General features: G+C 40.6%; 3 protein-coding genes across 11 annotated transcripts; all 3 read right to left on the bottom strand.

The window, feature by feature from the left end:
* Positions 1 to 220: 220 nt before the first annotated feature.
* LOC113019505 (myelin-oligodendrocyte glycoprotein-like) lies at positions 221 to 10,444 on the bottom strand. 5 transcript variants are annotated; one of them, XM_080298827.1, is made up of 6 exons: positions 9,998 to 10,444; positions 9,733 to 9,915; positions 8,014 to 8,251; positions 6,631 to 6,719; positions 3,706 to 4,059; positions 221 to 3,046 (listed from the first exon to the last, which is right to left on the bottom strand). In XM_080298827.1, exons 4-6 carry the CDS (start codon positions 6,680 to 6,682, stop codon positions 2,835 to 2,837), a joined length of 618 nt encoding a protein of 205 aa, XP_080154953.1. In that variant the 5' UTR covers positions 6,683 to 6,719; positions 8,014 to 8,251; positions 9,733 to 9,915; positions 9,998 to 10,444; the 3' UTR covers positions 221 to 2,834. The 5 variants fall into 5 exon arrangements, with proteins under 5 accessions (XP_080154953.1, XP_080154952.1, XP_080154951.1 ...); XM_080298826.1 differs by having other exon boundaries at positions 9,733 to 10,444; XM_080298825.1 differs by lacking the exons at positions 8,014 to 8,251; positions 9,733 to 9,915; positions 9,998 to 10,444 and adding exons at positions 7,198 to 7,343; positions 7,745 to 7,980.
* Positions 10,445 to 12,195: 1,751 nt separating this feature from the next.
* On the bottom strand, positions 12,196 to 19,382 carry LOC113019504 (myelin-oligodendrocyte glycoprotein-like). Of its 4 annotated transcripts, none has more exons than XM_080298831.1 (4): positions 19,145 to 19,360; positions 18,074 to 18,174; positions 14,810 to 15,163; positions 12,196 to 12,648 (listed from the first exon to the last, which is right to left on the bottom strand). In XM_080298831.1, the coding sequence occupies exons 2-4, from the start codon at positions 18,117 to 18,119 to the stop codon at positions 12,623 to 12,625; spliced, it is 426 nt and encodes a 141-aa protein (XP_080154957.1). In that variant the 5' UTR covers positions 18,120 to 18,174; positions 19,145 to 19,360; the 3' UTR covers positions 12,196 to 12,622. The 4 variants fall into 4 exon arrangements, with proteins under 4 accessions (XP_080154957.1, XP_026019047.2, XP_026019048.2 ...); XM_026163262.2 differs by lacking the exon at positions 12,196 to 12,648 and adding an exon at positions 12,801 to 14,511 and having other exon boundaries at positions 19,145 to 19,382; XM_026163263.2 differs by lacking the exon at positions 12,196 to 12,648 and adding an exon at positions 12,801 to 14,511 and having other exon boundaries at positions 18,074 to 18,169.
* A 1,021-nt stretch (positions 19,383 to 20,403) lies between these two features.
* Positions 20,404 to 26,183, bottom strand: LOC113019506 (uncharacterized). 2 transcript variants are annotated; one of them, XM_026163265.2, is made up of 4 exons: positions 25,931 to 26,183; positions 23,464 to 23,531; positions 22,135 to 22,480; positions 20,404 to 21,956 (listed from the first exon to the last, which is right to left on the bottom strand). In XM_026163265.2, the coding sequence occupies exons 1-4, from the start codon at positions 25,980 to 25,982 to the stop codon at positions 21,745 to 21,747; spliced, it is 678 nt and encodes a 225-aa protein (XP_026019050.2). In that variant the 5' UTR covers positions 25,983 to 26,183; the 3' UTR covers positions 20,404 to 21,744. The 2 variants fall into 2 exon arrangements, with proteins under 2 accessions (XP_026019050.2, XP_080154948.1); XM_080298822.1 differs by having other exon boundaries at positions 22,135 to 22,477; positions 25,931 to 26,178.
* Positions 26,184 to 26,605: the final 422 nt, after the last annotated feature.

Raw genomic sequence — 26,605 nt, 5'->3', positions numbered from 1 at the left:
TCACAGCTCGTACATTTTCTTTTTACACATGTATCTAAGCATTGAGCCAAATGTAATGATGCCAACATATTAAACGAACAATATTTGTCTCTTATGTATAACACATCTGTATATCCACTGTCAGAGATACTTGTCTTTGAGCACTGTTTCATATTCGTGTGTCATATGCTTATTCAGCTGATCTCTGACGTCTCAACAGTAGGTTGTGCACAGAAAGAAGGCAAGGCAAGGCAAATTTATTTGTAAAGCACAATTCAACAACAAGGTGATTCAAAGTGCTTTACAGAGACATTAGAAACAAAAACAAATAAAAAGCATGATTTAAAATTGATTAAAACAAGCAAACAAACAAACTAACTAAACACACACATTCACATTCACACCTGTTCGCGCGATCTGAACCCTTATCGTAAGGGGAGCTACCAGTCCTTCTGTGGACGAGCTACTTTCTATTTTAAATTCCCTGAATTTAAAATACTCTCTAGAAATGAAAGAAAGGAAAAGAAAATGAGTGAGTGCGCACAGACAGACGCAGAAAGTCTGCACAGGAAGTTTTTAACCTCCTATCAGTGAATCTGACGGAACTTTCAGGTTCTATGAAGCCAGCAAACTAAAAAGAAAACAAACCGCTCTGCTGTTTCTCCACCCTCCATGTCAGTTACTGCTTATCTGCAGTGACAGCTGGCAGATCACGCGATCTGTTTAAAGGCATGTTTACATGATAAATATGAAGAAAGCTCTTGTGTGACACTGCTGGAGTCAAAACAGGTTAACACTCACCTGCAGAGATGACCAGATGTACCAGCAGCCACATTGTCAAATTGTTCTGCTGATCCGACTCTTCAAATTTTGCTAATTATCCCAGTTTAAACTATGATGGGGTTAAATTTCAGCTTGGAAATAAAGCTGAGATGTCCGAGTGGGTACAGTCGCGTTTGTTTTCAGCAGCTCGATCCGATTGTGTCAGGAGAAGGAGAAAATAAATAATAATAATATAATGAGGGCGGGGTCATAAACACGAGCGTAAATGCGACGAGGCTGAAGACAAAAACAAAAAGCGCGTGCTTCAGGGCTGATAGAAGCTGTTTAACACGCTTTACTTTATATCTACCTGCCCATCTCTATTTGATGATTTTATATTTCAGTATTTCTCTTTGATCTCTCATCCTCCTCTGCCTCACACTGAGGACATGTCTGTAAAAGTTTGAAACTGAGTGTTTAGAGCAGCCTGAAGTTTTGACTTGCAGGGATTTCCTACTCTAACATCATTGTTTAATGTGCCGCTCTAGAAGACGATGTACATCACAGGAAAGATGAAGCCTTTTTACTTTACATCTCTGCACCATCCTCAGCCACACAGTGATCATCCTGCATGGGTTTAAAAAGTAATGAAAACAAAAATAATGAAACCTGTTTTATTGTTTGAGGGCATTAAAGAGCACACATGTCACAGTAGTAGAAACAGAATATTTCTAAGGACTAAGATGATGACTGTGGAAGTGGGCAAGGAGTTTAAAAATATCTGAAAGTATCTCTGAATATACTCTGAGTGCATTTGATTTATGTTTTAGAGACAATTCAGTTGATTATTATTCATGTGATTATGTTTTCCTGCCACTGAAAAATAACAGATCTTACAGTGTCTCAGATTGCTCTGCTCATGAGCACCTGGGAGTTTCTAATAGATGGCTGGTTGAAAGAGGAAATCTCCATTGTTGATGTGATGGAGAGAGAAACTGTCTGTGAAGTTTCCTGTAATAATCACACTACAAAACAAACAGGTGCAGACTGTAGTGACTGTAACCTGCTGAGAAAGTACAAGAATTCTTTTTTCTGCATTTTTTAACAGATTTAACAGTTTTTCTGTAAAACAAACAACAACTTTCTTAAATTTTATTAAGATACAAACTGAAATGTAATCAATCATCTTTCAGGGAGAAAGTAATTCACATTGTTGGAAATTTCCCAGAACACCAAGAGTCTGTGGGCAAAGGTAAACACACAGGCAAACAGATGCGGTGAGAGAATGATGAAAGGAAAGTGGAAATAACAAAAGACATAATGAAACTAAAACACACTGAACAAAATGTTGGGGGAAAACACCATGATGCAAATGCAAACAGCAACCTCTCAAACAGATTTCAAAAGTACGAAAAACTCAAGACAGAGAAGCTTTCAAACTGAGAACATGAAGTCTGAGTAAAAGCAACCAGAAAACCCCCAAAATTATGCAATAAAAAACTTAAAAGGAACTCAGTGCCTTGAAGTGGTCATGAAACAAAAACAGTAAAATAACAGCAGAAACATAAAGAAACAAACAAAAAGAAAAAAAAGTCCCAACTGTTACTATGAAAATACAGAAAATAAAACTCAGATGCTCACAGGTTATGCTGGGAAACAACTGTGAAACTATGGGAAACAATTACGCTAAACAAACAAACACAAAAGAGATGTTATTGTTAGAGTTTGAGTTTGTCACTTTGAGTGGGTATAAAACTGATTTGGTTGCAGTTTTAAATTTGTTTGTCTGCCCTGAAGATTTCATGTGGATATCTTCTGCACTTCAGGGGGAAAATGCTGGAGAAACCGGGTGAATTAATACTACAAAGAAAGTCTGTGTGTTTTTTCTAAATATACTAAAGTTATGGTGCAAAAAAAAAAAAAAAAAAAAAAAAAAATCAGCTGATTCTGAAGAGGTCAGGCGGGAACTACGAACACAGACGCCGCTCCTTCTCAGAAGCACATCGCCCACAGAACTGGTCCCACCTGTCCTCCCTCTCTGTGGATTGCTCTCACGCACAATTAGCTTACTGTACCAGAAACTCCTGGACGTTTCAGACCAGCTGCTGGTTATCTGCCTCCATGTGCTGCTGTTTCTTTCTTTTAAATCTCCACATTGCCACAAATCCAGCTGTAATAACAATGACAGTCGCAGCAGCAGAGACAGCAGGAACAACCATCTGATCTGTCCTAGTCTCCACTTCTACCACCTCCTCTATGTTTCCATCTCCTGTTTTCACCAGTTTCATGTTTCCATGAGTTTCACCTGCAGAAAAACATCAGCTGTCAGCGGAAAATCTGTCAGACACCAAAGCAGCAGCAAACCTACAGGTGTACAAATCCAGGACACCGGTTGTTTGTTGTCACAGACTCTGCAGCCATAATCAGTGCTGATACCTCATGTTATTTTTGTGCATATGTTTTCTTACCTTCTGCACATATTGTACATTTAATCTCTGAACACATCGTAATTCAATTAACTGCACATACACGTGCATTTTTGTGTATTTCTATGCTGTATGTGTGACATTTGTTTAGTATGTTTTGCTTGTCTTTCTGTAGCACCGATGTGGGACAATACTACAATTTCAGTATACTATTGTACAAACTATGACTGTGCAATGACAGTAAAAAGCCAGCCCTACAGCAGCTTTAGCTCCTCATCAGAAAAAAGCATGTCTAGCATCTGTGCTAGCAGCATGCAATGCTACTGCCCTTCACATTCACACTGGAAGGAGTGAGCAGAGGAGACCATGGGAGGTACTCTTCATTTATTTGTCAAGTTGCAAGTGCAGAGAAGTGTAACCGTCTCATAAAGCTGGGAGACTGCGCAGTTCCTGTAGGTGCTGGGAGCCAACTGATTTTATTTTCAGTTTTCAGGTTTGTAAATGATGTGGGAGCTGAGCGTGAGCTCCACAAACTCACCTGTGACTGTGAGGTTGATGAAGTGACTGATCTCAGTGTGAACTCTTTTACTTCTCACAGGGTTCCTCACAGCTATGTGACACTCATACATCCCAGTGTCATTAAACGCGATGTTGTTCAGGATCAGAGAAACGTCTCCATCCTTCATCTCCGGGTCCCTCAGCTTCACTCGGCCATGAAAAGATGGATGTTGGTAGTTTTCATAGGAGCGTTTGTTCCTGTAGAAGTAGACGTAGCCGTCTGTGTTCAGGTCAGCTCTGCTCCACTTCAACACTGAGATTACTTCATCTGTGGAAATCTGACACTGAAGAGTGACGTCAGCTCCAAGCTTTGCCTCAATATCCTGCTGCAGAGCTGAAGACAACAAAATAATCAGTAATCATGAGTTTAATTTCAAACCTGTGACTTTTTTTAATTTATGAAGCTGCTGTTAAACATAACCTTTGACACTTTTAATGTTTCACACATCTCTGGTGTGAGCGCCTCATGATGGAAACGTTTTTAGGCAAGTAAGCGAAGTGACTTCTTGTAAAACGCCTGCAGTTCTGGGAAAAATAAAAGTTTCCATTAGACTAAGTGAAAATTTAAGTAAACTGCAAGACTCAGGAGCTTTCTCAGCAATGACCTGACATAATCGTCTCTCACATCGCTGTCCTTCTGTTCTTTACACTGTTACTTCAGTTCAAAGATAATTTAAATTCATATTTCCAGCTTCGTAACAGTTTACAGGGGGGTGAATTTAAAAGAAAAAGAAATAAAATTAGGAACATGGTTAATTAACAGGTGTTATAAGATGGCTGTGTGCAGCTTCTAACTGCTGACTTAACCTCAGCTAACTGGAGATGCGTGAATTAGACCTGTGGACCTTCTTTGTCCTGTTGGTGCATTTTTAATTTAATTATCTCACAATTAATATTATTGCTGCTGTGCAGAGGAGACCATCAAATCAGTTTTTGCTCTGCACAGGTTTTTTGAGTGATTTATTTGGATGTTAGCATATCAGCACATCCAATACAGATCCAACAATATTCAACATGAACCCCAATAATCAGACGACCCCTATGAGCAAGCAGTTGGTGACAGCGGGAAGGAAAAACTCTTTTAACAGGAGGAAACATTCCGGTTGAGGGTGAGCGCAGGGAGACAGGATAAAAGACATGCTATTGAACGGACTGTGAGATGAATAGTAACTCAGGATTAAATGCAGAGAGGTGTATAAACACATGCTGAGTGAAAAAGAAACACTGTGCAAACTGCAAAAAAACAGGTGGTCCTCAGGTTATAGCAAACAGAAAAAAAGGGGGCACAAACCAGAGCGTGGTTCTCCTCTCTGAAGGGAAGAACCATTAATACCAAGTGAAACTGGGTTGAAATTGTTTTTTAGTATTAGAAAAAGGACATTGCCCCAAACCACCAAACAGGTGGCCCTCTGTTTACATAAACCAGGTTTTAGAGAAAAAACTAGAAGTTCAGATCATGTGTTCACAGCATGATTCAGATAAACTAGAATCCGAATTTACTGGCTCTTAGTTGTGGTCAATTCAATAAGATGAGACAGATTCTTATGCCTACTACAGGGGACAGAAGATAAATAGTTTAGGTTGATAGTTTCTTTAAACCACAGCACTTAAATTATCTTAAAGAAAAATCGAAAATATTTTCTTCTGTTTTGTTCAGATTTGGTGTCTCCACTTTGCTGCACGTCAGGTTTGAGTTTCATTAATTTGTCAAAAAAAAGACAAAAAATGCAACAAATTAAGTTTAAAAATTAATACGATTGTTTTTGTTTTTTTTACTTTGTTTAGTTCTATTAGAGCAGAGGTTGGGAACTCCAGGCCTTAAGGGCCGGTGTCCTGCAGGTTTTAGATCTCTCCCTGGGTCAGCACACCTGAATCAAATGATTAGGTCATTACCAGGCCTCTGGAGAACTTTAAGACATGTTGAGGAGGTAATTTAGCCATTTAAATCAGCTGTGTTGGATCAAGGACACATCTAAAACCTGCAGGACACCGGCCCTGGAGGCCTGGAGTTAGACGCCCCTGTATTTGAGTGATGCTTTGAAATATGCATGTCGGACTAAGCATCAGTTTGTGTGAAAGTGATGCTTCCACTACACCAGATTAATTTTAAAGCTTTCATAAAATTTTACACATTTTAAGTGAAATAATATTTAAAAAAAATCATGTTAATTAAACAGTGGTAACATTTAAAAATATCAAAAAAGATTTTTTTCACAAGCCAATAGAATTCTTGATGGGCCATTAAAACTAAAAAAGTTTTAAAAAAGTAAAAGTTATTTTTTCTGCCTTAGTTTAGATTTCACATGTATTGTGTTTTCATGACTTTGACCTTTCTTGAGGTTATTTATGCAGTTTTGTATTTTAACAGGAGATTACGGGTATGTAGGTGTTTATCCCTCACTGATTTTCTGTTTTGAAGTTTGCAGTCTTTTGTCTTTGTTGTCAGCATCCTGCAATTTCATAAAGTCAGCATCAAAGCGAAAACACTGTACAAGAGCCACAGACTCAGGATGTTTACATCGTGGTTTAACCAGGAGTGTACCCAGAGGGTGTCATAAAACTCTGGTACTTTTTACTTACGTAAAGTCTAAAAAGTTTTTTTCAACAGCTTTCAAAACATCGTGAAGCCCTGTGCAGACATTGTAGAGTCTACACCATCCACTATCTCACTATCAAAAACTGCAGTGTATTAACTCGAGACTCTTCATCCAAGGTCAATAAAAAGTGATTCAGGAAAAGAGGAAGTCATATTGACCACAACCTCCAAATAATACTCAAAAATGAACATTTCACATGTTAAACAGATCACTCTGAATGATACTTATTAACCATTACTTAACCCTTATTACTCATAGGTTTCTTCTTGGTTCTGTAGGAATAAAAATACAACTTCAGTTTCACTCACATGTAGATGCAGAAACGAGGGATGAAATCAGGAGGAAATTGAGAGAATCCATCTGTGACCACAGCTGTAAGATACTGCAGAGGCTTCACCTACACCGAAAGATGTTGACAGGGAACAGAAACCTTTTATACACAGAAGCGAAACAGAAAGAGAGCCACATGCACACACGGAGCCGAACGCAATGGTGCAGGTTGATCACATGAAGGTAATTCTTTTTACTACAGAAAGTTCCTGTAAATGCCCCATAATAAAAGCCTCAGTAAGCAATACAATGCAACTGTTTGCAGAAATGCTTTTAATTAGTAGCAAAAGCGCTACTTTTAGACAAAAGAGCATATAGCTAATAGCTGCTTCCAGCTCCTCTCTAATAAAGAGAGTTAAAAAGAAAAATTATTTTAAGTTAGTCATCAGTCTCATGTTGTGGACTTTTTTCCTTCTTAGCTGCTCTAAATGGTCTCTTGTTGTCCAAACGAATCAAAGTACTTTAAATATCAACACGACAGCTTTAACTTTATGTTTTGTGTGAACGTGATGCTCAAACTGCAACAGCTGAATCTGGTCTCTCACTTTAAAGGGAAGTGAAGTGTGAACCATCAGGAAACACTTCAGTTTGTTCGGGATTCTTTGGCTGTGCTGGTTATTCTGATGTCACATTCACTGAGCTGCAGATTGATGCTTTAACACTTTCAAGCCTCCAGGTGGCAGAAGAGCCGCTTGAGTGACAACAGATCATCATAGAAGACACAAATATTCAAGATTCATGATATGTATTGTCATATACACTGCAAAACACAAATGGTTATGCTGAGCAATGAAATTCATACTTTGAGAGATCCCTTCACACGACTAAATAAACAACTAAAAAAAGATTATTATAATATAAGAATAAACCTAACTCTAAGCATAGAAAATAATAAGTAAAGTTAAATGAGTGTTATGTACACAAGGGTAGGGTTTAGTTAAACACTCATAAATATTCAAACATGATCATATATTAAATCCAAATCAAAGAGTTTACTTTGCAGTTAAAAAAAAAAGTGAAATGTCTCCAAATGACCTTCATACAGTCAGAGTGTCACGGGAGTGGATCGCAAAGAAGCCAGGCAATACTAACGAGAGTTACTCAATATTCCAGCGACGAATAGCTCAGAGCCCCAGCCTTAAGAAGAGCCAGAGAACTGCAATTCGCTCAAGATCAGCTGCAGGTGCGTGGGCCAAGGGCAGGAGCCCAATCAGAGCTCCGCCCAGGCAGACAGGTAGGAGAGAGAGAGCGAGAGAAAAACAACAAACACTTGTGGCCACACTGGGCTGGCCGGGGAGGCACAGGGACCATGACAGTACCCCCCCCCCAACGGGAGCCTCCCGGCGACCCACCAGGCCTACCTGGGTGCAGGCGGTGGAAGTCCCGGAGCAGACCCCTACCCACGATAGCCGACCGGGGCACCCAGGAATGTTGCTGTAGCCCGTAGCCCTCCCAGTCAACCAGGTACTGAAATCCCCGACCCCGGCGTCAGGAGTCCAAGATGCGCGAGACTGCGTAAACCAGCTGGCCACCCACGAGCCGGGGGGGCGGCAGGGGCCTGGAAGGAGGGCACAACGGGCTGGAGACCACTGGTTTGACCTGAGAGACATGGAATACATCATGAATACGCATATTGCGTGGCAGTACCAAGCGGACGGATGCAGGGTTGATCACAGCACCGATTTCAAACGGGCCGATGAAGTTGGGGGTGAGTTTCTTAGATTCCGCACGTAAGGGCACGAATTGAGTGGAGAGCCATACCTTCTGCCCCACCACATACTCAGGGGCGGCCGTCCAGTGGCGATCCGCGAGTGCCTTATTCCGTTCCTTCGTCCGGAGTAAAGCCGCCCGAGTGGCCCGCCAGGCCCTGCGACACCTGCGGAGGTGATGTTGGACAGACGGAACAGTATGCTCACCTTCAACCATGGGAAACAGAGGTGGTTGGTATCCCAGAGACGCCTCGAAGGGTGACACGCCGGTAGCAGAGGATGTGTGACTGTTGTGAGCATACTCTATCCATGGCAGGTGTTCGCTCCAGATGGCCTGGTTATGAGAGGCGACACAGCGGAGGGCGGCCTCCAACTCTTGGTTGATGCGCTCCGTTTGGCCGTTGCTTTGCGGGTGGAAGCCAGAGGAGAGGCTCATACGGTCTATGAGGGGGAAGTGAACGTGCCCCGTCTTTACTAAACACTTCAGCCAAATCATGATAAACACGCGGGACTGGCTGGTCAGACCCTTGAGATGTGGTTGGAGCAGGTGCAGCTTGGAGACAGTTCATGTAGCAGTCAATGCTCCACCCGGTTACTCTTTCTTCCAATCGATGTGCGGATTGTGTTGGAGCAGCCATGGATAACCCAATACAAAGGGGGTGTGCGGTGCTTGAAACACAAAAAGCTTGATGCGCTCTGAGTGGTTACCCGAGAGAGTAAGAGACAGGGGTTCTGTGATTTGGGTTATGTCTGACAAGCGTTGCCCAGATAGGGCTGTGACAGCAAGTGGATCGGGTAGGGCGTGTAGTGTGATGTTTAGCTTTTTCGCCAGAGCTGCGTCAATGAAACTGCTCAGCACATGAATCCACTAGAGCTTGAAGAGAGTGGGTAACGTTCTTAATGGTGAGTTTTGCAGGTGGTGGCTGTAGCTCAGGTGGCAGAGCAGGTCAGCCACTAATCAGAAGGTTGGTGGTTCGATCCCAGCCTGCATCCTGGCTGCATGCCAAATATCCTTGGGCAAGATACTAACCCCATGTTTGCCTACTGGTGGTGGTCAGAGGGCCCGGTGGCGCCTGTGTCCGGCAGCCTCGCTCTGTCAGTGTGCCCCAGGGCAGCTGTGGCTACAATGTAGCTTGCTATCGCCAATGTGTGTGTGAATGACTGAATGTAGTGTAAAGCGCTTTGGGGTCCTATGGACTAGAAAAGCGCTATACAAATGCAGGCCATTTACCATTTTTGCAGGTAACATAAGCCGGGGGAGAGAACATTTAGTCGTTATATCGCCCACCAGTATTCTCTCAACTACTGGCGAGCGCCCTTTTGCCCGTGAAGAGGCAAAATGGCCCTTACGGCTGCAATATAAACACTCACCGGCGGCCATACGCTGTTGACGTTCTGCGGGCGAGAGCTGCGAACGTCCAAGTTGCATGGGCTGCTCCTCCTCCTCAACCTCGCCGTGCTCGCGTGCCGCTCCAGGCCCCGGTGAGGCGTCCCTCGGTGGCCGAGGCTGAGCGAAGCGACGTTGCGTGCTTTGCCGTGCACGCAGGCGATCGTCTATTCGGATGCATAGGGACATGATCGCACCTAAAGAGGGTAACTCACGCACCATCAGTTCATCTTTAATATCCTTACTCACATTATTTAGCAGTGCCGTCTTTAAAGCTTCCTGCCCCCACCCCGCTTGAGTCGCTAGTGTCCAAAAGTCAACAGAAAAATCTGCCAGGCTCTGCTTACCTTGCTTCAGATTCATGAGGCGGAGCCCAGCCGCCGCAGCAGTGGAGCCCTTATCAAAAAAACTCCGAAACAGAGACAAAAAAATCATCATAAGTAATTTCGGGACTAGCGCTTAGCACAGCTTGTGCCCAGGTCAGCGCACGATCTCGTAGCAACTGAACAAAATATGAGATCTTACTTCTGTCATTAGAGAAGGCATGAGGCCGCTGGCGAAACTGGAGTGAGCACTGCATAAGAAAACCCGCACACTTCCCTAAATCCCCTGAAAACAGCTCAGGTGTGGGGAGATGAAACTCACACAGCCGGGAAGATAAACTGGAACAGGAAAGGGAGAAATCACTAGTGATGTGAAGCAGCCTCTTTGGACACCCCCGCTGTTTCCGGGCCGGCCAATAATAACGGTGACATTTAACGTATTTTATCCTATAAATAAACCCTGTAAAATGTATTTATCACCCCCCCCCCCCAACAGCTCTTTTGAATGCCTCCCTAATTCTGAGGTCTCAAGGTTGGCATGTATGGCCACAACACCTCACTCTTGGAGCACTTTTTTGCCACATGTGTGATGTCACAGTAGGTCACCCTAGTAATATCCACACCACATAAAGTTAGCACAGAAGGAAATTTGTGTTTGGTTGATTATTTCTTTGTTGTAAAAATCCTTCTTGGCAGTAAATCTTTTAATGTTGGAAAGCCTGTTTATTTCCCTTAAACTGGGCCAATTAAATGACACCAAACAAGAGCAGAACAAATTCTTTGGCAGACAAGATTTAGTACATTTTTCATGGGCTTGACAAGTAATAGCATGCCTAACTACACAACCTCTGGTGCAAAAATGGATTGATGAGCTATAGGTAGATATGATAGATTTGTTTGTTCATTTCACTGCAACAACACATTGTTACAAAGAACTGCAGACAGTTAACCGTGTGCATGCATACTGCTTATTTTTGTCTGACTATGTGTGCAAAAGAATACACAAAAGTAAACAAGTTTACAAGATTACTCTGAATTATACTAAATAAATAAACAATTCAGTATAAATCAGGATGCAGGAATTAGAAATGTAATCAAGAGGACCTTGAGACAACTCATCTGTGACAACATCTTAGAGACAGTGCAGAGGCTTCACCCACGCTGACTGCAGGGAAGAAAAAGATAAAGAGAGAGAACGTTACATCTGTCACAGCTCACAAACTCTCCTTCATTAAATGGTAAATGGCCTGTATTTATATAGCGCTTTACTAGTCCCTAAGGACCCCAAAGCGCTTTACATATCCAGTCATCCACCCATTCACGCACACATTCACACACTGGTGATGGCAAGCTACATTGTAGCCACAGCCACCCTGGGGCGCACTGACAGAGGCGAACCACTGAAGCATAAAAATGTCACATCAATATCAACAGTAATGAGTCATACAAACTTCCCCATTCATTCCGGATCATTGACACCAAACACAAGTGTAACTCTATACTGCAAATAGTCTCTATTTTAGAAACACTGCAGTCACTGCTTATACCAGACTCCCTCAAAAATAAATAAAATAAAATGATCTGTTAACATTTTCTCAGAAGTAAAATGTTCTTTTTTGGAGAGTAACCAACTGCTCTTTGTGAGCTGTACGTTATATTTTTTCTGCTTTACTTGATCATCTCACCTGAGCGTCTGAAAGTGTTTCACTCTGTAAACACGAGTGTTGTTTCTCCCTTTTACAGCTTCAGCTGCATTAAAACAATTCAAAATCTGATTATGTTAGAGAAGCAGATTTTGAATTGTTTTAACTCATGACTCAGAGTTCAGCGTGGTTTCCAAGTGTATGTAAAATATGTTCTATCATGTTGTGTGTCTCCTCAGTATGAGCTGGTCTGTCAGCTGATATTTCAGGACAGTTTAAGGCAGCGGTCCCCAACCCCTGGGCCTCGGACCGTGAGTCGTTTGGTACCGGGGCGCGAGAGTTGAGGCTCAGGTGTGAAATGTATAGTTTTCAGGTTTTTATCGGTTTTCAGTGTTATTTTGTTATCGTTTTTATCATTTACTTGGTTTTCCTTTGGCTTTTCACGTGTGTTATGAATAAATTTTCTTTTTTTCGGTACCGGTACTAGTTTTATGTTGTTGTATTTATCCGTGACACCTTAAAGCCCGATCCATGAAAATATTGTCGGGCATAAACCGGTCTGTGGCACAAAAAAGGTTGGGGACGGCTAGTTTAAGGGATTTCAGCACTGACACTATTTCATAAAAGAAATAGTTCCTGTTAATTGTGACAGAAACAGAAATTTCTTTCAATTTAGTTTTGGAGGTTAGTGAGTATAGGCAACTGGGGCATTTTCTCTATAGGTTCCTGTGTAGCCCTCTGTGAATTAAAAAAACAAACGAACAATCAATGCGTTGTGGCTCCTGCAGCAGAAATAAGGATCAGAGGATCAGATTTAGTCACCCTCATGCACAGATGTTGTGGGTGTTCACCTAACATCATCATCCTCTCGCTCTGAAAGCCACACATACCTGTTTCTCTTCACAGCATCAAATGTCCCTGACAGTCCGCAGGTCTGCAAAAATCACACACCCTGTTTGTACATCATGTCATATGTTCTATTTCAGTGAATGTGTGAAGTTTTTTTTTTACTTGATTGAATTTAAAGAGTTAGTTAAAAGCTTGAGTGAGCTAAATTTGCATCTGAAAGAAAGTTGTGACACATTCTGTGTTTCCTTTTTCAGTTTTTATTCTTTTTTTATTAATAAATAATTTGATGGCCAAGACATTTCTGAACATCATACTGGTAATTAGGGCAGATGTGCAGGTGAACAGTCCTACACAACAGACCGAAAGAAACCAGAACAAATCAGTATACCGCGTTTACAAAAAAAGGTCAAGAGTTAAAAGCAGCAGGTGACCACTCGTGCAAAGGACACTGACACTGAGCTAAACACACATCTGTTATTAAACAGCACCATACGACTTGCAAACTCTCGTGAGGATACAAGGATCGTTGTTTCACATTATCCTGGATCAACATCAAACACAGACTGATGACAATAAACAAACAGCAAACAAGTTATTGGACAATTCAGTAACTCTTACAATCTGAATCCTTTTTTAGCACCAATCGGAAACATTTTTTGTGATTTTCTTCAGAATTTTCTATTTATTTTATTATTTTTATTTTCAGTGAGAAGCTCCAGGCTGAATTTGCTGTTTATTTGAGGAGTTTGCAGAGCTGTTATGTTTTTGATAACCACAGAACAGTCTTTTTATTTCTTATTTTTCACTTTTAAACCAAAAGGCCATGTTGCTTAGCTGCCTGGCAAAGTCGCTATCAGTGTTAGTTCATCAAATCTGTAAACTTTCTTTCTATAAAACCATATTTCTGGACATGTTAAATCGACTTCCAGAGGACAGAGGCTGGAAGATCAAGGTGTGCCCGGTGGAAGTGGGGTGCAGGGGCTTTGTTGCCAGTACAACAGCAAAACTGCTTAGAGAGAATGGGATCAGAGGACAGGCGCAACGGCAGGCTAAAAGAAAACTAGCTAACACTGTTGAGAGGACCAGTCACTGGCTATGGCTAAAAAGGGCCGACATCACTTGGGCAACAAGGCAATCAGCTAACCATGAGAGAAAAGAAATATTCTGCTCTTCTTCCCTTTTCTGGGAGGCAGTGGGGAGGTAGAGTGTACAGCCTGATCCAGCGGGGAGGTGTGGGAAGCCAGATCGGGCGCCTCTCTTCCGGCTCTCCTCTCTGCTCTCTCCTATCTTGTCCCTTTTGTCTTACATCACCTTTTCTATCCCTTTGAAGAAGTATGGCTTCATAAATGCTAAAGAGGTAAGTATTATTTCTCAGTTGCAGTAGATAGAAAATAAACTGTAGGAAACTAAACAGAAGAAAAGAAATAACAATTTAACATAAACCAGTGACACACTGCAGGGCCTGATCGACCCTGGCAGGGCCTCCTTGATGAGGGTGTCTAGTGATAATGTCTGAAAAACCCGATGAATCCAAGGTCCACTACTGACGATGTGTCCCAAATCTTAATATGATAATCTAGATCGATCTCTAATCCCTAAACCTAACCAAGGAAGGAAAATGGCAGATTAGCCTGGGTAAAAGACTGAAAGTTGAGGCAACAACGACGTGTGCTGCTTGCAAAGTTTCTGGGCTGCCTTTCCTCATAACAGCTGTCCCTCAAGAGTCTCTCCATCTAAAGCAATGCATTATCAGGGACTGTAACCTCTAGTCCTTTTAACTGAATTCTTTTAAATATGAATAATGTCAGAAAACCAACAACAATAAAAGCAACCACAACATAACAAACACCCATTATAAGAGTTGGAGTTACTACGTCTCCAACATCCTGGATGTTTCCAGCTTCACTTTCCACGATTTGGTGCTGCAACAACTTTTCATCTGTTTCACCTGCAGCGAGAACATCAGCTGTCAGAGAATATTTCAAACAGTGGTTTAATGTTTAGCATCTGAGTTAGTAGAATGCCGTTTCCCCTTCACGCTTAACACTAAAATAATTGAGCAGAAGAAGCTGTGGATAAATTGTAGCTCACTGGCTTTTGTTTGTTTATTTGCCAAGTCACAAATAATCATGCAGTTTCCGTAGAGTAGAGAAATACTAGCAGCAAGCAGTTTTAGATTTTTGTTTGTAATTTCACGCTTTTATGTTTTATGATATGGGAGCTGAGCGTGAGCTCTACAAACTCACCTGTGACTGTGAGGTCAATGAAGAGACTGATCTCAGTGTGAGCTCTTTTACTTCTCACAGGGTTCCTCACTGCTATGTGACACTCATACATCCCAGTGTCATTAAACGTGACGTTCTTCAGGATCACAGAAACGTCTCCATCCTTCATCTCTGGGTCCCTCAGCTTCACTCGGCCATAAAAAGATGGATGTTGGTAGTTTTCATAGAATCGTTTGTTCCTGTAGAAGTAGACGTAGCCGTCTGTGTTCAGGTCAGGTCTGCTCCACTTTACCACTGAGATTCTTTCATCTGTAGTAATCTGACACTGGAGAGTGACGTCCTCTCCAAACTTCGCCTGCACATCCTGCTGAAGAGCTGAAGGAAAGAAAATAATCTTTTTAAAATGTAACTCCTTTTTAAATTTTTAAAACATTTTTAACTGTTAACAGCACTTGATAAGAATTTGTGGCTGAAAAATCAAGACAACAGCAAAGAGCCTCAAACAGCAGTTTGAGGCTCTTTGCTCGTCAGTCCTCACAGAGCACCATGTTAAAATGTTTATGGCCTACAAAAAGCAGTTTTGGTCTCTGTACTAATTTCCCGTTCTGTAACAGCTTTGTGTGGGCAGAGGCTTACAATCGGAGACATACTTGATTACGATAATACGATCCCTAACACAGGGCTGTAGCTGCTGGCTGTCTGCTAGGCTTCCCTCAGTTAGTTGCAGTTTCTTTGGCATCAAATAAACTCCAACTATGTTTGCTTGACTCTGTAAAAACCAGTCTCAAGGTGTAATTCCATTAATTTAAATGTAATTTCAGAGTATTTTAGCTGAATTATGTTATTATTATGTACCCTGCAGGGCACTAAAATAACAGACTAACAAGTTAAAATTTTACAGGTAAGAAAGAAAGTAACTTTGAGTGTATCTTTTGGCTACTTTACTTTGTATTTTGTTGTCTATTTATTTCAAAGGTACCTGATTATTGTGCAATTTTATTGTCTATCACACTAAAAATAAATATTATACACCCTTATTAAACATAAAGCAATGATTTAATTAAAATGCAACTGAAACATGTAAAATACTTTTTTTATGTATTCGAATAATTGCTCATTAAGAATATGGCCAGTGTCACATTTAATGACAGTGGGATTTATGAGTGCTTGGTATAAAATGAATCAAGTTAATTTCATTTGACTAAATTCCATTAAATCGAACATTTAAATTGAACCTATGTAACAAAATTACCTGTGTGTGTGTGTGTGTGATGTTATATTGTTTTATGTTTCATATATATATGAGCAGGCCTATATAGAGAGGCCTGCTCAAAATGAGACCCTTGAGCGACAGTTGGAAAACATCGCGGAACGGATCACTGCAGTTGTGAGGTCTCAGAATCAAAAGACTGACAACACCATGGAACAGAAGTTTGATACCATCATGGGGAGGCTCGCGGCTCTTCAACGGGAGATCGAGAGACCAGCCTCAGAGTGCTAAATTCGAGCTGCTCACAAAGTTGAAATCAACAATATTCAACATTTGGACACCACGGCGCCAGCTGCAGGCCCAAGGCTGGAGCCCACCAAAACAACTCCCTGATAACGACTGTGTGATGACTATTCTTCCCGCCCCATGAAGGCCACCTGGGTTGGCTGGCAGACTGTTTACTTAGCCTGATAGAGCGAAGGACACTGTCTCCGCTGAACTCTGGACACGCACACACACACACACTTACACTGATAAGCACGCACTCATCCCCCTCCCTTCCAAACGCCTTCGATGCTTGTGCCCTACCGGGGAAGATAGCAGTGAACTGGACCAGCACAGATGCTGCAGAACCGGATGTGCTGTCTACGCCGGCTCTCTCTTACCCTTTACCCGCCCCTGTTGCTTGTCTCGTGTTTCTATGGTGTATTGATAGTCATGTGCTTTTGTGCTGAGGTGTTTTTTCTGTTATCAAACTGTTCTCCCACTAGGAGCTCAGTCTGAGTGGAGTTTTTTTTTCTCCTCCTCTTACCTCATGTAGTGTATTTTCGTTGTTTTTTTCCTATCAGCCTACCTTCTGACATGTCTGCCCAATGTTTGCCCAATGTTTGTCTGTTTGTGTAAAGTTGGTCAGAAGGATCCTTTGTAAGTGCGCATGCGCCATTAGCGTGCTGCCTGCTGTAACCCCTAATTTCCCTCGGGATGAATAAAGTATTCTGATTCTGATATATGAAATTAAAGTAGTTAAAGTCAAATAAAAGCAGATTTTCTTTCTTTTTTGAGTGTACTGCACTTAATTTACACTTAACACTTAAACTTTCATATAAATGAAGCTTATGTGTTCAAGTTCAATAAAGATGATTTTTAGTCAAACATCTGTCTGATCCCCAGGTTTTTGACAGCTAATCCAAGCTTTACATCACTTCAGACTCCCTCCACCTCCCTGCATGGGAGCTCTGAGTTTCATGAATTTACAAAAAAGAAAAAAAAGAGACTCAAATACACAATGAATAAAGTCACAAGTTAATATAATATTTTTATGTTGTGGAATTATTAGAGGCATATTTGGAATGAGCTTCTTTACAATAAATTTGAAAATCTTATATGTTAGCACAAAACACTCTCAGCCCCACTCATCACATAAGCAAAGTCCAGAGCTGTCCTTGTCATATTTTAATGCTGGGAGGTCTCACATTGGAGCTATGTGACATAAATGATTTCCTTAAAATCCAAAGCAGAAGTGAAAGGAGAACTGAAAGACTTCCAACCAAAAGAGAAAGTCTTGGATTGAAGTTTTGCTTTCACTTCGCATTTCCCTTTTTGTTTTTTCACTGTTAGAACTCAGTCGTAGTGGGATGAAGATAGTTAAGATAAAAATGCAAAGTTACACCGTTAAACACACTTTAAAAGGGAAAGGTTGTCCAACATCTCGTGTAAGTAACATCTCATGGTGTCCATTTCAGACCCAGAGTGACTGCTGCTGTTCTCATCGTGCAGCAATTCAAAGAACACACAAACCACAAAGTGGCTGCTGACTCAAAACACAAGCAGCTTACAGTAGCCAGATTCAGGTGAACTCTGGGACTTTAAAATCCCTCCACCCCACCCCTGGATCTGACATCAGCTGTTACATCATTAAACATGCTGCTGTAAAAATGCTGAAAAAAATGACTACAAAGAGACACAGGAGCTCAACCTGCAAACACAACATGGGAATCAACATTTAAACACATTACACATATTTATACTTACCTAAAAAAATATTTTTTTAAAAAAAAAAACTCTCTTTCACTCACCTACAGAGCAAGAAATCACAAACAGGAAGACTATGAGGGACTCCATCTGTGACTGCTGTGACTGGAGGCTGGGAAGTGAAGAGTCCGCAGCCTGACCTGCACTGAAAACAGAGTTGGTTTCACTTTCACTTTGTAAGAGGGGGAGGGAGAGAGCATAGATGAATATAGATAACTCATTCTTTATTGGATTATATCAACACATGATGGCAAAATATTACACAGACGCTAAATGGTAAAAAAAAAAAAAAAAAAAAGGCCTGTATTTATTTGTATAGCGCTTTTCTAGTCCACCCATTCACACACTGGTGATGGAAAGCTACATTGTAGCCACCCTGGGGGCGCACTGAGCATTAGCAACAAGATGACCATTTACAAGAAATCCGAGCACTTCTGAGAAGAGTTACAGTTTATGCTTATTTTAACCAGCAGATGGCAGCACAAGTCACAATATGAGAAACATTTAGTACAGTAAGAATAAAGTAATGAAAGTTGTAGTAGTGACTTGTATGATGTTTGCAGACGAATGCAGAGTGCAGCACAGGGACTGTGGCTGCAGTAACTTTTCTTCTGCTTGATCAGTTTAATCCGTCACATTTTATATTATTGTTCAAATAAAACGGACTGCAGTTTGGAAAAAAAAATGAGAAATTGTGTAAATAATAGAAGACAAATATTATGTTAAGTCTCATTTGCACCACTAACGCAGCATTTATCCTTGTAGCTTTACTCTATGAAGTGAAGTGGGAGACGCTCAAACGGTCGGTTACGCGCACAAGACAAAACAAAACGGCCTGTTTTGATCTGAGCGCGCGCAGTGAGAAGCACAAAGTCTGCACAGAAGGTTTTTAACCTCCTCACACCGTCTCTGACTGAATTTTTTGGTTTTTGGAGCTAGCAAACACAAAAGAAAATATGTATTTAACCCGCTCCAGAGTTACTCCAGAGTCTGAGCGGAAATGATCCTTAACTGTTTAACTGCAGTGAGAGCTGGCAAGTCTCATGGTTCACTTACGCGCAAGTTAACAAATCTAATAAATATGATCCAAACTCTTAGTGTTAGTTCAAACTCACCTGCAGACAAAGAGGTTGAGTGTAGCTGGGAACCTCAGATGTCCGAGCAGCCATTTCCGTCTTATTGTTCGGAAGATCCTACTTTTCAAAGTTTGCTAAATATCCAAAGGATGGTGAGATTTCACGAGAACAGGAGATCCCAGTTTTTCAATAAAGCTGAAAGTTTCCGAGCCTGAAAACGGGTGCGTTTGTTTTCAAGTGCGCGCTCAAGTGTCTTTTAAAGGAAGAAGAACAAACTGAGGGCGGGGTCATAAACATGTGCGTAATAACAAAGCGGCAAGCCACTGGATTCAGACCTGATCAACAACAAAATCGATCACTAATCAGTCATCAGTCACATTAAAACCATTATAGAAGCTGATTAATAGAATAAACAGGATTCACGCTCAGATTTAAGTGGATCTTCTCTGACTGTGACTTTGATGTGAGATGTGTCATCTCTTATCCTCCTGTGCATCTCACTGTCTCACATTTAACTGGCTCTAAGCTAAGAAAGTACATTTTTCTGACAACAAAAGTTTTGCCCTGAAACTCAAACATCTGTAAAAGCTGTTTACACCAGCGGTATCAAACATGAGGCTCATGGACCAGAGCCAGCCCACCAAATGATCCATTTCAGTCCACTTGAAGTGAGGAAGAGAAAATGAATTATTGTTATCTTTCATTTCTACATATGTAAAATACTCCTGTTTACTCATAGAAATTCTACATGGGAAGGTTGTTGTAAATTGCAACGCAGGCATATTGTTAAAAATTCTCTCAATTTAGCGAAATCAGGCTTCTTCTTTTTTTCCTGAAAAACTAAGAAAGGGGTAGTTTTTTTTTCTACCGGGATTCTTTTAAGGTTTGTTGTTTCAGCATTTTCTTAATTATCAGCTATTATTTCAGTGGTCACCTGAAACTTTCAATTTTCAATTCAATTCAATTCAATTTTATTTATATAGCGCCAAATCACAACAAAAGTCGCCTCAAGGCGCTTCTTAACAGTCCCATATTTTTATTCTTAGACTATATAGAGCAACATTTGTGGTCCATTACACTCTGGACATATGAACAACATCTTAATCTAAACCTTTAGAGACCAGAGCACTGACACTAACAGTTTAGAGGTTCGGGAATAAATGCTTTCCAGTCACAGTCAGGAGGACTTTGATTATTAATAAAAAGTACTGCTGTGGAGGATGGTGTAAAATCTTTTTAATGCTGGATTGTGCTACTGTGGTTATCCTGGATCAGAAGGAGAGGTTGACATCCAGATGTAGAGTTCCAACAGATGCAGTTTATTTTATATTCAGTGTAGTGGTACATGAGGGTTGGGTATTGTGTGGTTTCTGCAAACAGGAGCCAAAAGGAAATTACAAAAATAAGGAATTTCACAGGCTTCAAACACCCACACTACTGTGCTATTAAGTAGTTACATCACTGCAATTTAGCTGAACATGAATGCAATAAATATATTCTAAACAATTAATAAATGTGCCACAAGAGGGCACTCAGAGCTTAGCTCATATTGGAGCTAAGCTCAGATACAGACGAGAAAAAACTGGTTATGGCTAACTAACCAGATCTAGCAGTGGTGAACAAGCAGAGGAACAGATGTGACTATACTGAGTGACGGCAACATCAGGAACAAGGAACACGAGAACTGGAGAAATATCAAGAGCTGAGAAGATGTGGAGGATAACATCTGTGATGTCTTTATTAAACACTTCACTGCCTTCAGATTCTGACATTTAGATTGGATGAGACAAAGCTTAATTGTGTTTTAAAGCCCTGAAAATTTCATGTTTTCATATGTGTTTTACTAATCAAGTTATGAGGGCTAAAAAATGCGTCAGAGATAAGGCGAATTAAAAGGCACCAAGTGTCATGTGTACTCTGAGCTCTGAAACTCTCTGAAACTCTGAAAATAATCACAGTATGATTTTAAAGCTCCCCATTTTCTGTTCAGTCCATTTACCACTGAACAGAAGTTATTATCAGCAGAGTTTAAGTTTCATGTAATTTCAGTGTCACTGAAGCTTCTTTTGTTTGATGGTTGAATATAAAGTGTCTACCCTGTCTACCCAAGTGCTTGTTCACAGCTTGATTGTTGGAGCTTTTTGCTATTGTAGGGTATTAACCTGACAGCATAAAGCACCTCGAAGTCAAACCTACTGTGAAATGTGACTATATAAATAAAAGGGAACTGAATGTGAACACCAGTGCTGTTTCTATATTTAACAGTTGATTCTGGTATTAATACAAGACCTTTGTTTTGAGCAGCAACTTATCCCAACTTATCCATATGACCCTCTGAATGCTACCCAGAATGCACTACATCAGGGTGCCAATTCTTGTAGGGACCATGTTTATCTCCTTAACAACCAAGCTGTTAGCTGCTGTTAACAGTTCGTTGCTTCACTTTGCATGTGCAAGGACAACATTTATCTTGACTTACAGCTGTCAGCACATCTAAAAGATTCTCAAATGGGTTCAGGTGGGAACTTTGAGATAATCCAATAGGATCATACACAGCATGTAAATACTTGATATACATTCAGAAATAACATGAAATCATCTTGAGGTGCTCTTTATTGCATCGTAAAGAAAGTAACATTTCAGGCCATTTCCTCCCTCTTATCACTAGGCTTGGCTGGAAACTGCTCCTTACTTCTTTTAAATCTCAGAAATACCATAAACCCAATGACAGCAGTGATGAGAACAATAACAACAACAAGCTGAATACTCAGAGTTTCTGCTTTTCCATCATACATGTCTGTAGCTCCTTTTTTCTTCAGCTGCTGTTCCAACAAGGTTTTATCCGTTTCACCTGCAGAGAAAACATCAGCTGTCAGAGTTTTGCTGTTGATCATCCACAGAGTTAGCAGCATGCTATGACTTCACCCATCACATGGTCATCCACCCACTATGTCAAAACTGCACAAAATTATAACTGGCCCAAAAAACTGGGGCGCGATGCAGTTTTCAGGGCGTGTAGACAAACTCACCTGTGACTGTGAGGTTGATGAAGTGACTGATCTCAGTGTGAACTCTTTTACTTCTCACAGGGTTCCTCACAGCTACATGACACTCATACATCCCAGTGTCATTAAATGTGACGTTCTTCAGGATCACAGAAACGTCTCCATCCTTCATCTCTGGGTGCTTCAGCTTCACTCGGCCATGAAAAGATGGATGTTGGTAGTTTTCATAGAATCGTTTGTTCCTGTAGAAGTAGACGTAGCCGTCTGTGTTCAGGTCAGCTCTGCTCCACTTCAACACCGAGATTCTTTCATCTGTGGAAATCTGACACTGAAGAGTGACGTCCTCTTCAAGCTTCGCCTGCACATCCTGCTGCAGAAAAGAAAAGAATCAATCTTTTTTTCCCACTGTTAGAACAGGATATTTAAAACTGAACACACCACAGTTGATCCAAAAAAAGCCTGAAATGATGTCAGAGGAAAAAAGGGTGTTTGTGGTTCCACACATCACAAGTGTGAAAATGTCATGGAAACCTTCTTTTTTTTCATCCAGTGCAGGCAGGTTTTTCTTTTTAAATGTCTAAAAGTACACCGAGATATCTTGAACATGATCATTGTGTTTTATTTATTTATTTATTGTATTTATTAATTTACATTTAGCATTTGCGTAAACTAAAAGTACATTTTCAACCTCTGTGGCTGTAAAAACAAGTCAATCCAGAAGCAGTACAAAATGCAGGACCTCTAATGTTCACTTACAGCTTCAAAAGAGAATGTTTATATTAACTATTATCTTAGAACGGCAAAATAAGCAGTCTACAGACTTTAAACTGTTTGGGTCTTCGTACCTAATTTCCCCTTTTCTAATAACTGCATTTCGTTGCCCTGTACCTGTGCATGTGCAATGACAATAAAGTTGAATTCTATTCTATTCTATTCTATTCTATTCTAACTCCATATGGATGGTGCCGAGGCTAGAAATGAGGAAAACACTTGATTAACGTGGACCTAACAGAGGTGGTTGTACCTGCCCGCAAGGCTTCACCTCAGCTTTTGTCTGTGATCAAGGAGTCCATTTGAACATCTATGTTAAACATGATCCTATTATTTGAAGTTGTTCAGGAGATATCGTGTTCACAATAAGATAACTCCTCTGACCACAGGTTCCAGCTCAGTGTGAGTCTGTAAAAGTCCTTCACCAGTTTTTTCCAATTGGATTTAAAGCACTCGTGAACGATGTTAGCCCAGATAATGAAACATTATCATCAATAAAACACTCCTCTTTGATATTATTTTGTCCTCTGATACCAAGCATGTGATCACAAATGCCTTGTAAGGCTGTCAGATGGTTTTCACCTGAGCACACATCTGTGATGATGTGTTTGATGTCCAGTCGGTGGTCCCTCTTTGCTTTAAACTACCTCCTGCACAAAAGACAGTGACTGATGTCAGACTGATGTTAATGATTTTCATTTCACACACATTCAGCGACATCCTGAGCTGAACTGAGAGCAGCATTAACAGTTTAAACCTTTGAGGAAATGCTTCTTCTGTGAGATATTTTTCATTTCCAGGTAGTCTTTTAACACGTTTAGACACAGGGATCACATTTTAAACATGAACACAACTAATAATGTTAAAATGATAGTTTAGGAAAAACATGTTTTCTCATATTAGAGTAAGATTTTTAATGATTTAGATCACCACAACTGTGAAAATCCCACGCATTATCATGAATCACTTTCACATCAACTCATCGTTGCATAGTAAAATCCCCCAATAATAATGGCTATTAGAGTCATGGGACAGATGAGATTTCCTCAGAACCTCTAAAAAACTCCCCATCTTATCACAGTTATGGTTGAAATACACAGTTTACCATGTTAAACACACTTTAAAGAGCAAACTTCTCATATTTGATACAATCCCCTATGACATCTCGTGGGGCTCTAGAAGCAACAATAAGCCTGCCTTCTTGGTGTTGATTTCAATGACTGACAGGCTGCTACTGAACTCTGTCACAGCGTCGTGCATGGTAAAAATTATCACTTAACAAGTGTCAGAAGTAGGGATGGGTATCGAAAACCGGTTCTTGGTGAGAACCGGTTCCCACTGTTTCAATTCCTTGGAATCGTTTGCCATTTTAACAAACGATTCTCTTATCGATTCCAGTCGCCCCGAATGACGTCACCACGTTGTGGAGCGTCATTTACCCGGCAGGAAACACGGCACCTAAGTGGCTCAAACGCTCAAAAGTTTGGTTATACTTTACGAGAACAGATGACAACAGGGCAACTTGCAATACTTGCAAAGTAGATATTTCATTTAAGGGAGGAAACACTATGAATATGCAAAAGCATTTGCTCACAAAACACGCGATGACCTTAAATGAATGTCGTGTTTTTAATTCCGCTCCGGACTCGTGAATCTCAACCGAGCAGCAGCGGTAACGTTTGCACGTCCTCTCCCGTTAATGCGGCACATAAATAATCAACTAACAGTGCATATTATGTTAGCGCGATCTGCCTTATTACAAAACCTGCCATTACTGTGCATTTAGGTGACCACGATGAGAGAGACAGACAGAGTCTGGCTCAGATGGCAGTTCTCGCTGCAGTCTACCGGTAGCGTCTCCTTTCAAGCCAGGATAGACGAATGTCACCGAGCAGTGTCTAAGTTTGTGGTAAAAGGCTTGAACCCATTTGCCACAGCAGATGCCCCCGATTTTCGGTAAGTGAATGTGTTTAATTGTAGGCAGGGACATTACTGGATATTCTTGTGTAATTGCCACAGAATAATTTATGTTATACTTTGTTATTGCTACAGAAGAATATTTATTTTATTATTTTACATTTACAATTTTTTTTTCCTGGGGACCCTGTGACACCCCATTGAAGAGCCGTAGACTGTGGATCTCACTGCTGGGTTTGTAAGGCCATGTTACTCCTCAATTTCTATCTTGTTCAAAGAGAAGATATAAAACAAAGTTCTAAGCTAATCGAACTTAGTGTTCTCCTTTTTTAAAAAGAATCGATAAGAGAATCGATAAAGAATCGAATCGATAAGAGAATCGATAAAGAATCGAATCGTTAAACAGAATCGAAAATGGAATCGGAATCGTGAAAATCTTATCAATACCCATCCCTAATAATGACGCTACTCCGGTTTACAATAGGGTTCATTCGCTAGTCCCATCCCTAGTCAGAAGTGTCAGACTTGATAACAACACATCTTGCCTAAGCATCAGTGTGAAAATGGATACAGACAAATGGGCTGTTATAGCTTGCTAACGCATTTTTACCAGGGCTGTATTTTGAGGGGGGCATGGACTCGTAAAACTGCTTTCAACATCTTAAATATCTGAACATTTGAGTAAACACTATCCCAGGATGGATGAAGTGGAAGTTGTTATAAACCCATTAAAAATGTATGTTAACCAGACGCTAGACTTTGTTGAAAACTCTAAAGAATGAACTTAAAATAATCATGGAAAGGATTTCCACATTTCATCAAATTGGAATAACAGAATTGCATAATGCTAAAAATAAAAAATAAAGCAATTTAAAATACGTGGAAATTCTTTCCATGATTGTTATTCGAAGAGTTATTTTTTGAGTTTCATTGTTAAAGACTTGAGTGAACTGAACTCATTGCCTTAATCAAGATCTATGAAAAGTGACAGGGAAAATACATTTAGTCATGTTTTGAACAATTCAAGTTAATTTTTTTCTCTACACGGAAAAATATTAATTTAGTTACTCTTTTTAGTTTAGCTTTGAAGTTTGACACGAATTAAAATATAAACATGCTCAGTTTCACTCACCTATAGATGAAACAATTAGAGATAAATACAGGAAGATTATTAAAGAAGTCATCTAAAGTCTGATAGGTGGACGGTCACGGCGGAGCAGCTGCACACTGAGCAGAACAGGAGGAAGACTAAAGCAAATGAAAGCGAAGAAGTCACAGGGTTTCAAAGAAGTTATTCAAAGCGACACAGCTGTCACACCTCTATTTACGAGGCTGCTTCACGGATCGATTAGCTTGCAACGCAGCGGTTGATCTAGCTCTTAGTAAAGCGCATTTCCCCTGTAAAAAAAAAAAGGGGGGGGGGGAGAAAACACAAGCTACTGAAAAAATCACTGGGAAAAACCTAATTGTATTAACCTCAGCAGCTCAATGTGACTGCGCCCGTCATATTTCAGTCCGATCTGTTTAAATACAAGTTTGAAATTAGAGTTGTATGTTGAGCTTCGATGGATGAATGTGTTCGCTTCAGGCTGGGTGTATGCCCGGATACATGCTGTGTCCTGTGGAGCGACAACAACAGAAACAAGAAATCCTCAGATTTTGTGTTTTAAATGTTCTGACAGCAGCAGATGTCGCAAACAGCGAGATGGACAAATTCAGTCTTCAGTGGGTAACCATAGTAACTCTTCTGACTTCCAGGTTAAAATCAGCTGTAATCTTCAGTTTCCCTTCTCAGTGTGTTTTAGGC

Source organism: Astatotilapia calliptera, chromosome 3, assembly GCF_964374335.1.
Source record: "Astatotilapia calliptera chromosome 3, fAstCal68.1, whole genome shotgun sequence".
Taxonomy (NCBI): Eukaryota; Metazoa; Chordata; class Actinopteri; order Cichliformes; family Cichlidae; genus Astatotilapia; species Astatotilapia calliptera.
Note: the sequence above shows the minus strand (reverse complement) of the source record. Positions and strands in the feature narration are given on the sequence as shown.

Bases quoted from the DNA above. Each gene is read 5' to 3' on its own strand.
- LOC113019505 (XM_080298826.1), bottom strand. From the start codon at position 6,682: ATGGATTCTCTCAATTTCCTCCTGATTTCATCCCTCGTTTCTGCATCT. The intron at 4,060-6,630 runs GTGAGTGAAACT...TGTTGTCTTCAG, and splicing joins CCTCGTTTCTGCATCTACAT to CTCTGCAGCAGGATATTGAG. The intron at 3,047-3,705 runs GTGAGTTTGTGG...GTTTTTCTGCAG, and splicing joins CATCAACCTCACAGTCACAG to GTGAAACTCATGGAAACATG.
- LOC113019504 (XM_026163262.2), bottom strand. From the start codon at position 18,119: ATGGAGTCCCTCATAGTCTTCCTGTTTGTGATTTCTTGCTCTGTAG. The intron at 15,164-18,073 runs GTGAGTGAAAGA...TCTTTCCTTCAG, and splicing joins TGTGATTTCTTGCTCTGTAG to CTCTTCAGCAGGATGTGCAG. The intron at 14,512-14,809 runs GTGAGTTTGTAG...TTCTCGCTGCAG, and splicing joins CATTGACCTCACAGTCACAG to GTGAAACAGATGAAAAGTTG.
- LOC113019506 (XM_026163265.2), bottom strand. From the start codon at position 25,982: ATGACTTCTTTAATAATCTTCCTGTATTTATCTCTAATTGTTTCATCT. The intron at 23,532-25,930 runs GTGAGTGAAACT...TCTTTTGTGCAG, and splicing joins TCTAATTGTTTCATCTATAG to GAGGTAGTTTAAAGCAAAGA. The intron at 21,957-22,134 runs GTGAGTTTGTCT...TTTTCTCTGCAG, and splicing joins CATCAACCTCACAGTCACAG to GTGAAACGGATAAAACCTTG.